At 42.0% G+C, this 13,815-nt stretch overlaps 1 protein-coding gene across 2 annotated transcripts in view; it reads left to right on the forward strand.

Annotated features, from left to right (window-relative positions):
• Positions 1-2,884: 2,884 nt before the first annotated feature.
• The window catches only part of SCN3B (sodium voltage-gated channel beta subunit 3), a 31,393-nt gene continuing 20,462 nt past the window's right edge, over positions 2,885-13,815 (forward strand). The window contains exon 1 of one of the 2 annotated variants that reach the window (XM_063436783.1): positions 2,885-3,473. In XM_063436783.1, the coding sequence (XP_063292853.1) occupies positions 3,416-3,473 (58 nt within the window). In that variant the 5' untranslated portion in view covers positions 2,885-3,415. The remainder of the gene's footprint in view (positions 3,474-13,815) is intronic. The other variant, XM_063436784.1, reaches the window with a different exon arrangement.

Below are 13,815 nucleotides of genomic sequence, written 5' to 3' on the forward strand. Positions count from 1 at the left end.
TCAGTGTGTCAGGGTGTGTGTTTTTTGTCAGTGTGTGTAACTGTGTCATGGTGTGTGCTTAAGTCAGTGTTTATGTGTGTCGGAGTGTGTGTATATGTCATTGCATGTGTGTGTTAAGGTGTGTGTATGTGTTGTGTGTACATCTATGTTTGTGTATGTGTCGTTGTATTTATATGCATCTGTGTGTTAATTTGTATGTATATTTGTGGAAGTATATTTGTATGTCAGTCAAAACCAACCCAATATAAGAACACACTCCTGCAATCTAAGACAAATATTACATACAAACCCACCCCTGTATTAAAACGCTAAAATTACATACAAGCACCCCTTCAATCAAACACCAATACTATACATTACACTACAGCGCCAGTATATGCCGCAGCGCTGTACAGATATACAACCTAGAAATTTTTTTGACTTGGGACGCCTTGGAAAAATATTGAAAAAAGTAGGGTGCCTCGAACCTAAAAGGTTTGGGAACCACTGCTATAGCCCTTACTGACACCCAGCAGTAACGGGAGTTTCACTATAACTTCATTATGTATGTTCGTACTGAGTTAAACTCCCTGTTATAACAAAAAACTCCCATATTGGTGGGTTCAAATCTGATTGTGCTTAAACTCAAATAAGCCTCTCCATTCGCTTCTATCCTTACCGGCTTACCCAGACACAGTGAGGTCATTTCAGCTGCAGTTACTGTGAATATTTAGAGCTCTGACATTGGGTTGAGTCATTTCAATAGGATGATTATTAAGAAGTAATTGACTGGCTAGTAACAATGAATGCCATGCACACTCATTCTGGATGGAGGCCACACGCATTTGGCTGGCATGCCAAGATACCAGTACAGAGGATTCTAGGACGGGGTAGCCTTAAAGGGAAACTGCCACTTCCCAGGGTTTTTAATAAAATGTTAACTTATCCCTATTGTTAATAAATATGTGTTTGGGAGTTCTATAAAATAAGATAAGATGCAGAAATCCACACGGTTAGATTGGGTGCGATCCTGGAACTGAGCTCTGTCTGTTTATGTTATTGATACAATGTTCCTGCTAATCGTCTTCTAGTGCAATGTGCCAGGGATTGTGATGACCATTGCCACTTAATGTACATTTAAAATAAAAGAGAGAATTACATAAAAAGTTAAACATAAGTTAGAGGAGACTTTCTGTCACTAGATGCTGTCACTCAGACGGCTATTGGAGGTGCTTCCTGGGTCTGTGCTACACAATGTGCAGCACCTACGTTCAGCAACTCCATGCTCTGCACGGGGGCACTTAACGTTCCTCTTGGAGATGCACTGACTATGTCTAAATTTTGCAGTTTAATTTTCAGTTGACTAGAGACCGTTTGAGAGAATAATTAAACTTCCATGAATTTCTCTAAAATAAGCCGTAAGCGTTTGCATTTTTTGACAAACTTCCCAGGAACATAACTTGCAGATTAATCAAGTCAGGTTCATTTAATCCAACTCTTCATGAATAAGTCCACGTGATTTAATATACCCCCCCCCCCCCCCCCGCATTGCCAGCCAACTGACGACATCACATGTTCTGATTGAGGTGCTGAAAACATTTACATGTCCTTTGGTTTGGCAGTAGGTCACAGCTATTAATGTTCGTGCAAACTGTAACAAACAATGTTCGTCAAAAACAGAGCTAAACGCACGTCCTGGGAGGGGAGTTACACAAGGTTCAGATTTCAAACCTAAAAATAATTGCACTTAACTGGTGTAGGATTTAAGTTACCATTACAGAGGAATGAGGGGGGGGGGGGGCGCTGTTAGAGATGGCATTATTTATTAATAGGGACATTGTGTAAATGTGATTATTAGCAATCAAACAAGGTTTTTAATTGATACAGGAGACGTATTTAACCCTTTGCATGCCAGATCCACCTACAGAGTGGGGATGGAAGGGAGACATACATTCAGGATATTACAAGCCATTCTACGCGTTTATTGCAGCTTAATCACTTTAATTCTGAGGATGGATACAATATATTGCTGGGAAAAATGAGAATGTTAAAATCAGGCCAGAGATCCCTATCAGGAGTGGAATATTAATTTCATATTAGATATAAAGAGATATGTTTTGAGGGGGGCCGGGGGGGGGGGGGTGTAATTAATGTGCACTTTTATTGGAAATGCAGCTTGTTTGTCTCATTAGATATTTGCTGCAAAGTTAAGCACAAACCAGAGACCGTTTTATGAGGTTTTACAAATACATTAGCCTAGGAATCACATAAGGGATCCGCCTTTACATTACATGAGCTTGCAATCTATCACTATATATATATTGCTATTGTTTTCCAAGTACACTCTGTGGTCTAGATGTGTCAGATTGATAGACAGACAGACAAACCGATAGCTAGCTAGACAGACAGACGGATGGACAGGCGGATGACAGACAGACAGACAGACGGATAGATAGCTAGACAGACAGACAGACAGATAGACAGACAGACAGATGGACGGGCAGGTGGGCAGACAGACAGGTAGGTAGACAAAAAGACAGACAAGCAGGTAGATAGATAGATAGATAGATAGATAGATAGATAGATAGATAGATAGACAGACAGATTGCCAGACAGAGAAAATGATTCTGGTAATAAATTATTTTATCCACATAAAATAAAAGTATGTGGAATATTTTGACAATTTAAAGTAAAATTCAGACAGCTGAGAATACAAATCTCTGTAATGTTGGTCCCTGTTTCCCCATACATGTTAATTCATTTTTTCTTTGCAGTTCCCACACAATCTCTTCATTATTAATTAAAGCTGTGCATCATGCCCAGCCCCCCTCCACAACACACCGGGCCCCCACTCTGAACATGTCTGAGCCAAGCTGCTCTCTGCCGCCACCTATCGCCCAGTGCTCCCATTGCTCTCTGGCTGTTTTAATGCATTTCTCTATTTGCAGCCCAGCTAGAATTACCTTTGTTCTCCCATTAGCAGAATGGATGGTGGCTGCTTATGAGATTAGTGCCGACCACAGGATGAGCAGCTTCTGTCCGGCATGAGATGGGAGTGAGCATCTTCTATGGTGGAGCAATGTTATGATCCAGAGCTGTCTGGATCTCCTGGGAGGCTGGAAATTCATTATTAGGACGCCTGGAAATCCAGACACAAACCAGACAGAGCCCTCCTGGCCTCATCTCTCCATACTGACAATACCCTGAGCTTGTCCAGCCCCTGGACCCCTAGGACCTCTCCCAGCAGCGCTCTCCAAGGTGCTGAGGGACCTCCTTGACCTCAGAAGCTCCTGTATGGTCTACACCTAAGAAGATGGCCGATCAGGACCTGTAGGAGAAAAAAAGCTCCATCCATCTCAACATCTACCTCCAAGACCTGGTCCACAAGGACACCACCCACCCTTGCAAGCCTGGTGGGCTTCCATAAAGGGTGAAGATGGGGATAGCTAGAAGGAATCTATCCTGGACCCAGCCAGGGATGCTCCTATTAATGGGTATGTGCGCATTTACAGGCTACTCAAAGGGTTAATTGTCTCTTTATTTAGCTGCACTGGAGCCTTATATCGGTGTCTATTTTATATTGGTTACATTTTGCTATTGTGACATTTTGTGTCCAATACCCCATGAACGATTGGGAGGGAGTAGGGGGGTGGGGGGGGGGGGGGTGTATGGGCAAGAGGCTGGCACAGGGTTGTATATTATATTCCTTTTAATGTCGAAAATCCCTAAACATTCATTTTTCATACTTGTGGTTACTGTAGAATCTGATTTCATTAGCTGCATAGTAAATATAAAATCGTAAAGAAATCCCTATTTACTAAGATTCGTGAAACCATCGTTCAGTATACAGGGGGGTATTTCCATATATCACTAGCTCACTGCACAGATCAATAGTATTGAATGCACAGACATCCATTATACTGGGGGCTAATGTTAATACCAGGGAGGGGCAGTTGGATTAATTGCTAAGAATCTGAAATGGGAAAACTCTGAAACTCCAGATCAGAGGACTACAAGTCTCAGTATGCTCAGCTAGAGAGTAAACCATGGGAAATTAGCAAGAGGCTTGTGGTTCTAAATGCTTGCTAAATAAATACATTCCTGAGACTTACAGTTAGTGAGTGAAACTTAATTTTACTAATAAGCAGTTTCTTAACATTTTAACCATTTTCTGTAAAGTGCGTGATTAGGTAGAAATGCACCTTATATAATTAATTTCTAATTGGTATGCCATGAATCTGAATAGTCATGCCATTCGCAATGATTATAGACCGAACGAGTATGCGGGTTTATTAACTCCGAACTGTAGTAAATTAAAATTCATATAGTAGAATCCCATCTGGAGATATTATCCTGCTATAGTCACAGCTTAGCTATGTTAACCTGAATTTTGACATAGAAACATAGAATGTGACGGCAGATAAGAACCATTCGGCCCATCTAGTCTGCCCAATTTTCTAAATACTTCCATTAGTCCCTGGCCTTATCTTATAGTTAGGATAGCCTTATGTCTATCCCACGCATGCTTAAACTCCCTCACTGTGTTAACCTCTACCACCTCAGCTGGTTTTCATTTGGGATATTACTGACTAAACCCCTTAATGTATACAGAATCCTTCCGAGGTCAATATTAAAATGACATTTATGTATGAATTATTAGACTTGTGTATGGCAGAAAATATTGGTTTGGCCACGCCATTTGTTCCAAAATTGAAATTTCGTTTAGGGCCTCTGACACCATTTATTCAATGGTTCAGCTCGCCTGATTATTGTCCATGAAAATTATTCAGAAAAACTATTCCGGACAAACAAAAAGGCATGTGAAAATGGGCCAATCGGTGTACTGCAAAATATATACATGATATAAATATTACAATAATGGAAATTATTGGACATTACACTGATAGGTGCATTTTCCCGCCATGTTGTTCAGGGATCAAGTGAGAAATTGTAACCAAGTGATGGAAAAATGGACACGCAGTAATAAATCTATATTTTTATATTATTATATATAGAATTTATTTTACTTCTCCCCTTTTTTCCCTATGTTGGTCACTTCTTACTTTATCTAAAAAATAAATCTGAAAAAAAAAATCCACATTTAGTGGCCGTCACTTCGCCTTCAATTACATTTCGCATCAATAATCTCTATTTTTGGCGTCACGGAAGGCACTTTGAATCCTGATATAAACAAACATGCTCATCCATTGCGCTAGTCCCTTGCTCAGTTATATGTCATTTTGGCATCTATGAGAATTGCAGTTTGTCTGAAACCGAATGCACGAGTCTATTAATTATAGTTCATTTATATGGGGAGATCATACGCTTTTTTCCAACTCTTTGAGCATTGCGGATAAAACCAATGCTCGAGCCAAGTCCTACCGGTGATACAATTAACACAGTCCATATATCGCCATGCCGATTGGTCCAGTTTTGAAACTTTGTCCCAGAACATCTCTTCATATATAACCTTTTTACAGCTCGATTTACTAGACCCCCAATAGGTTTTTATTAGCCGTGCAGAAAAGTTATTCCAAAACTGCTAGTTACTATTTCGCATACCCTTTGCTGCAATGCCATTTAGTAATGGATCCCGCCAGGGTACGGGCACGCCATACGAATCCACAGAAACCACTTTATTTTCACTAACTGTTTTGTTGGGGGGAGTTTTGCTGCTGTAAATGCTGAGCCTAGTGAGACCAGGTGTAAAGTCTCAACAGACGAGCTTCGACACAACAATAAACCTTCCAATACCACAACACAGAACTGCTCATACTATGCTCTCCCCTGTGGCACTAAAGTTAGCTCTACAAGCTGATTATGTCATTTAGACTCTCACTGATCAGCCAACTGGTTCCTCCGTAATAAAAAATAAATAAGAGTAAAAAAAAAAGAAGTTTGGGATCCCCAAAAAAACAGAGCGGTTCAGCAAGAGGTCTCTTCTTTTTCTCACCCCACTGGTTTCTGGATGGGGTGTAATTCCATTAGGTGCCCAGGAGATGCCCGGTCTATGGGTTGATATACAGGGGACTAAAATATTACCATATATTTCCTTTATATTAGACAGTCCCTTTAAAGGTTTATAATGCTTTGTGATTTAATGAAAGTAGAATAATTGTCAAATATAAAAGAGCTAAAATATGATAAATATTTTTTTTTTAAATTGCCAATATTGAACATATTTACGTTAAATGGGATTCTATCAATTCCAATTAGTAAATGAAAAATACAGTGACCATCCCAAACTACATACAGAGCATTTGCAAACACCATAACAACTGCAGTTTATTGTATTATTACAGCTCATTGTATTATTACCGCTTAGTGTATTATTAATAAGATAAACTGTAATAATACAATAAGCTATAATGAATGATGCTGGAATTATACAATAAACTGAGCCTACAGTGTCCATTTACCATAACATTTTGTAGTACAGGGCCCATAGGATTAAAATAAAGTAAATAAAATACACTGAAATACAACATAATACAATGTGATACAGCATACTACAACGTAATACAATGTGATACAGCATACTACAACGTAATACAATGTAATACAATGTGATACAGCATACTACAACATAATACAATGTGATACAGCATACTACAACGTAATACAATGTGATACAGCATACTACAACGTAATACAATGTGATACAGCATACTACAACGTAATACAATGTGATACAGCATACTACAACGTAATACAATGTGATACAGCATACTACAACGTAATACAATGTGATACAGCATACTACAACGTAATACAATGTGATACAGCATACTACAATGTAATACAACGTAATACAATGTGATACAGCATACTACAACGTAATACAATGTGATACAGCATACTACAACATAATACAATGTGATACAGCATACTACAACGTAATACAACATAATACAATGTGATACAGCATACTACAACGTAATACAACGTAATACAATGTGATACAGCATACTACAACGTAATACAATGTGATACAGCATACTACAACGTAATACAACGTAATACAATGTGATACAGCATACTACAACGTAATACAACGTAATACAATGTGATACAGCATACTACAACGTAATACAACGTAATACAATGTGATACAGCATACTACAACGTAATACAATGTGATACAGCATACTACAATGTAATACAACGTAATACAATGTGATACAGCATACTACAACGTAATACAATGTAATACAATGTGATACAGCATACTACAACATAATACAATGTGATACAGCATACTACAACGTAATACAATGTAATACAATGTGATACAGCATACTACAACGTAATACAACATAATACAATGTGATACAGCATACTACAACGTAATACAATGTAATACAATGGGATACAGCATACTACAACATAATACAATGTGATACAGCATACTACAACGTAATACAATGTAATACAATGTGATACAGCATACTACAACGTAATACAACATAATACAATGTGATACAGCATACTACAACGTAATACAATGTAATACAATGGGATACAGCATACTACAACGTAATATGTATAAAGTTAAAAGGAAGCTTAGGCGTAGCATAAAACCTTGTTACAGAAAGTGTAGTAGATACATGGAACAACCTTCCTGCAAAGGTTTCTGTAGGAGTTTAAAAAGGTTTCTGATAGACATAATCATTGCAGTGGTAAACATCTGAGGGCCATGCCAGCCTGTAGCAATGCAGCATGTGAAGGGCCCCTAAGCCTTACACAGCGACCCCTGTCAGCTTCCCATGGTGTAGCTGGTGTGCTCCTGGGGCCCCTAACATGTGCTGCATTGCCATAGGCTGGCATGGCTCTCTGACATGTCTTGCTGCTATTGATTAGTGGAGATTAGGGCGTTCCTGCTCCAAAGTAATATTGTTTTAAATATTTATTTCATGCTGTAATCTGCACTTTGTGCAAAGTGAGAAAGAAGACCCACTATCCACATAGAAAGCATTTTATTATTCACAAATAAATCCTGGAGAACAGTCCTGTAAAAAACAACGCTTGTGATGTCTGCAATGCAAAGTATAAATAGGATAATTACATAGACGGCTTATGCCAAAGTGATTTAATGATATCTTCCCGAAATCCTTCAGGGGTAAATGCAGAGTCCTGAGACATGTATCCGTATCAGTGTGCGTTATCACCGATATTACAGTTACACGCTGAGTCCAGCCAGGGTCAGCTTAGAATGTTCACAAAAATCACCTAGATTTAAAAACAGAAAAGGTTTTCTATAAAGATAGCAGCAGATATATCTAGACACAGTGCTGGTAAAGAATTCATTCAGAGGGCATTTTAATTCAGACTGGTTTCTTCCATGCAATCATGTAGCAAAAAGCGAGTTGGACCAATCGAAATGGAGCAAAAAGGCGCAAGTCAGTGTTGTACAAATACAAAAAGAGAAGTCCTGCGCTTAAGCAGCAAGGACTACAACACATATCAGCCCCAATATATAGTAAAAACCAAAGAAAAGAAAATGTTACCTGCGCTCTCTCTTTAATCCCTATGTATATTTAGACAAATGGAGGTCATTTAGTTGCTCCAATGGCCATTGGAGGGATGCCCGCCTGCCAACGTCAAGGCAGACCCCCCCAAGCGGGTCCCAACACTGACCCTTCAGCCTGCTTCCTTGAGCCTCTGGCAAAGACATCTCTAATGAGACAGAAAGGGGTATTCTCTATATATGGAGCAAAAAGGCGCAAGTCAGTGTTGTGCAAAGTGTGTAAATACAGGTTTATTTACCAAAGTAATAATCAAAATGAATTCTAAATGATAGGCCGGAGTATCTAAACACAAAGCATGGTTTACTGAGAGATTTCGGTTAGTTTAACCTACAATTTGAAACTCACTTTAAATTCTCCCTTTGGTACATATTCCTGATATTATAAATGTTCCCGTTATTTGATTCACAGATCAGTGAGGAAAAACGACCCAATAGGGGGAGCAGTAAAATAATCTATATCTATTAAATATACAAAATATAAATATGGATTGACTTTTTCTCCTCCTGTTTTTCCCTCTAATGGTCACGTCACACTTGACCTATGAATAAAATCGATATTTAGTGACTGTCCACAGCCATCAATATGGCTTTTTTTTACCTTCAATCATTAAGGCTTAAACCATCTGTGACGTCGTCCACTTTGGGCTTCTCTAAACCCTGGCTGGAAATTGGAAATGCCCCACTCCCTTTGTACTCACTCCTCTGGCTACCTCTCTAAATATCCTTAAACCATCTGACCATCCCTGCCACTCTGCATGTATGGCCTATCAGGCTCCCAGATACCATCCCTACCACTCTGCATGTATGGCCTATCAGGCTCCCAGATACCATCCCTACCACTCTGCATGTATGGCCTATCAGGCTCCCAGATACCATCCCTACCACTCTGCATGTATGGTCTATCAGGCTCCCAGATACCATCCCTACCACTCTGCATGTATGGCCTATCAGGCTCCCAGATACCATCCCTACCACTCTGCATGTATGGCCTATCAGGCTCCCAGATACCATCCCTACCACTCTGCATGTATGGCCTATCAGGCTCCCAGATACCATCCCTACCACTCTGCATGTATGGTCTATCAGGCTCCCAGATACCATCCCTACCACTCTGCATGTATGGCCTATCAGGCTCCCAGATACCATCCCTACCACTCTGTATGTATGGCCTATCAGGCTCCCAGATACCATCCCTACCACTCTGTATGTATGGCCTATCAGGCTCCCAGATACCATCCCTACCACTCTGCATGTATGGTCTATCAGGCTCCCAGATACCATCCCTACCACTCTGCATGTATGGCCTATCAGGCTCCCAGATACCATCCCTACCACTCTGCATGTATGGCCTATCAGGCTCCCAGATACCATCCCTACCACTCTGCATGTATGGTCTATCAGGCTCCCAGATACCATCCCTACCACTCTGCATGTATGGCCTATCAGGCTCCCAGATACCATCCCTACCACTCTGTATGTATGGCCTATCAGGCTCCCAGATACCATCCCTACCACTCTGTATGTATGGCCTATCAGGCTCCCAGATACCATCCCTACCACTCTGCATGTATGGCCTATCAGGCTCCCAGATACCATCCCTGCCACTCTGCATGTATGGCCTATCAGGCTCCCAGATACCATCCCTGCCACTCTGCATGTATGGCCTATCAGGCTCCCAGATACCATCCCTGCCACTCTGTATGTATGGCCTATCAGGCTCCCAGATACCATCCCTACCACTCTGCATGTATGGCCTATCAGGCTCCCAGATACCATCCCTACCACTCTGTATGTATGGCCTATCAGGCTCCCAGATACCATCCCTACCACTCTGTATGTATGGCCTATCAGGCTCCCAGATACCATCCCTACCACTCTGCACGTATGGCCTATCAGGCTCCCAGATACCATCCCTACCACTCTGCATGTATGGCCTATCAGGCTCCCAGATACCATCCCTACCACTCTGCATGTATGGTCTATCAGGCTCCCAGATACCATCCCTACCACTCTGCATGTATGGCCTATCAGGCTCCCAGATACCATCCCTACCACTTTGTATGTATGGCCTATCAGGCTCCCAGATACCATCCCTACCACTCTGTATGTATGGCCTATCAGGCTCCCAGATACCATCCCTACCACTCTGCATGTATGGCCTATCAGGCTCCCAGATACCATCCTTGCCACTCTGTATGTATGGCCTATCAGGCTCCCAGATACCATCCCTGCCACTCTGTATGTATGGCCTATCAAGCTCCCAGATACCATCCCTACCACTCTGCATGTATGGCCTATCAGGCTCCCAGATACCATCCCTGCCACTCTGCATGTATGGCCTATCAGGCTCCCAGATACCATCCCTACCACTCTGCATGTATGGCCTATCAGGCTCCCAGATACCATCCCTGCCACTCTGTATGTATGGCCTATCAGGCTCCCAGATACCATCCCTGCCACTCTGTATGTATGGCCTATCAAGCTCCCAGATACCATCCCTACCACTCTGCATGTATGGCCTATCAGTCTCCCAGATACCATCCCTGCCACTCTGCATGTATGGCCTATCAGGCTCCCAGATACCATCCCTGCCACTCTGTATGTATGGCCTATCAAGCTCCCAGATACCATCCCTACCACTCTGTATGTATGGCCTATCAGGCTCCCAGATACCATCCCTGCCACTCTGCATGTATGGCCTATCAGGCTCCCAGATACCATCCCTACCACTCTGTATGTATGGCCTATCAGGCTCCCAGATACCATCCCTACCACTCTGCATGTATGGCCTATCAGGCTCCCAGATACCATCCCTGCCACTCTGCATGTATGGCCTATCAGGCTCCCAGATACCATCCCTACCACTCTGTATGTATGGCATATCAAGCTCCCAGATACCATCCCTACCACTCTGTATGTATGGCCTATCAGGCTCCCAGATACCATCCCTGCCACTCTGCATGTATGGCCTATCAGGCTCCCAGATACCATGGCTACCACTCTGTATGTATGGCCTATCAGGCTCCCAGATACCATCCCTACCACTCTGTATGTATGGCCTATCAGGCTCCCAGATACCATCCCTGCCACTCTGCATGTATGGCCTATCAGGCTCCCAGATACCATCCCTGCCACTCTGCATGTATGGCCTATCAGGCTCCCAGATACCATCCCTGCCACTCTGCATGTATGGCCTATCAGGCTCCCAGATACCATCCTTGCCACTCTGCATGTATGGCCTATCAGGCTCCCAGATATGTTCTCACCACTTTTCCCTGTCCCACGATATCTGGCAATCCATCATTCTCCAGCCTGTGCTCCTTAATTTTTCCAGTCTTTAGAGCTTTTAATTGAGACTTCATGACCTCCAGGTTGAAGGTATCATAGCATCACCTAATCCCTCCATTGCTTCTTTTCACCAACCCCTGCTGGTCTCCTGAATGGCTTTTGGTATGAACTGCTGGGTTACAATGCCCTCATTTTCCTCTGGGACACAAGAGCCTTACCCGCATTCACCTAGTGGGAGGATATATGCACACAAGTGGGCCCTCAACCACACTGCATCTCCTTCACATATAAACTGCTCAATACTCCTCCAACAGACTCCCCCCAACCCTACTTCACAACATATTGGGATCACCCTACTAAATTAATATGAAATAAAGCTGAATGGTAGAAAAAATTAAACCATCATAATTAAGAATAAATATTTGTCTTAATATAATACAGTGTGACACATTTATTAGGTAAAACAACTGCCATTCTGGGTCAACGTGGTAATGCTGGGTGACATCTTCCTTAGAGATTGTCCTTAATTTGTTACTTTGTCCCTGAATGATATCTGTTTTTGCTGTAATAAAAATGTGTGTTTTTGATTATTTATTTTGCTCTGTAGGATACGCTCTGAAAAGGATACCATAGGTACTTTAACAGCGTCATCTTACTGAAGTTGTTATGGTGCCTACAGTTCTACCCCCAATGCCTAAAACAGGGATTATAGCTGGTATAGCTTTCCCCTACAAGCACGAGACAAGGCTCTGTGTTGAGGGTAAACACTTGGTCTTATATGACAATCCCCATGCAAGGGGTACACCCACATGGACCTTTTTGGGGACTACAACACAAAGTGACAGACAAATCATAAAAGTGTTTAAACACATGACACTCCCATAACAACCATACAATCCCTCCCCTCTGCCTGGGAGATAATTGAGTCAGATACTGTATCTCCAGGCAGAAAAAACACATATTTTTATAAAACCCCAAAGGTACTCCAAAACACATAAAATCCCCACAATTGTTACATCTCCTGATAGCCCTGATCTGGGTAACCAACATATCCAAAAATCACCCAGATCAGTTCAGGGGTTCAGGAATTTTATGGAAGTCGCATTTTGACCGACCGCACGCATGGTCCCATGCCCAAAACAGTTCCAGAGAATAAGGCTGTGCGGTCGGTCTACTTCGGGGATTCGAGAGTTCGTATGACACTTAGTCTGTGTTTCTCCTTCGGGGGTTTGTTCTTACCAAATTTGACTCCTGTTCGAATAGCCGAACATCCATGGAAGGTAAATAGTTAGTGGTGTTCGTACCATTGAGTGTCTGATTTGAGTTCCATGAACTCAACGACCAAACACCGCTCATTGTACTCGCGGCTTAAGATGGTCGCAGTCACGTGTTCAAAGTACCACTTCGAACCACTTTAGGAGTTCGAGAGTTCGAAGTGCTGCTTCACAAACAGTATTCTTAACACAGGGGCCATAGTCACAGGGTGATCTGTCTCAATTATACAGAACATTGTATTGTTTTATGAAATATAATGTAATTGTAAATAGTTGATGTGACGAGACCAATCTCGCCACATTGCATTGGAGGAGCCTGGTTGCCCGCCTGCTGCCTTTGGACTATGGCCCTGGGAGATTGGGCCCTTTAAAAACAGTGTTTGGCACCTAAACTATGGTACTATAAATGGACACTTATCTGCACGAACACTGCTGAGCCGTCCGTCTCCTGGTTCCCATTCGTGAGGATGTAGCTGAACAGCCATACCTTCGGTATTTCTATGTGAACTGTGGTAACCCAGATAGCTATGCCATGGAGCCTATTCGTGTGATTAAAGACTTTGGCTTCATGGCGATTAAACTGTATTCGTGTGGTCTGGGTGCCATTCACCTAATAATGTGCACCCAGACCTGAGCTATCTGGGGATATGTAACATGTCTGTGTTTGGTGTAATAAAAGTGACTTTATATATTTTAAAACATATTCCTGTATTTAGGTCCCCACATGTGTAATGGAGTTTTGTCTTT

Source organism: Pelobates fuscus, chromosome 11, assembly GCF_036172605.1.
Source record: "Pelobates fuscus isolate aPelFus1 chromosome 11, aPelFus1.pri, whole genome shotgun sequence".
NCBI lineage: Eukaryota > Metazoa > Chordata > Amphibia > Anura > Pelobatidae > Pelobates > Pelobates fuscus.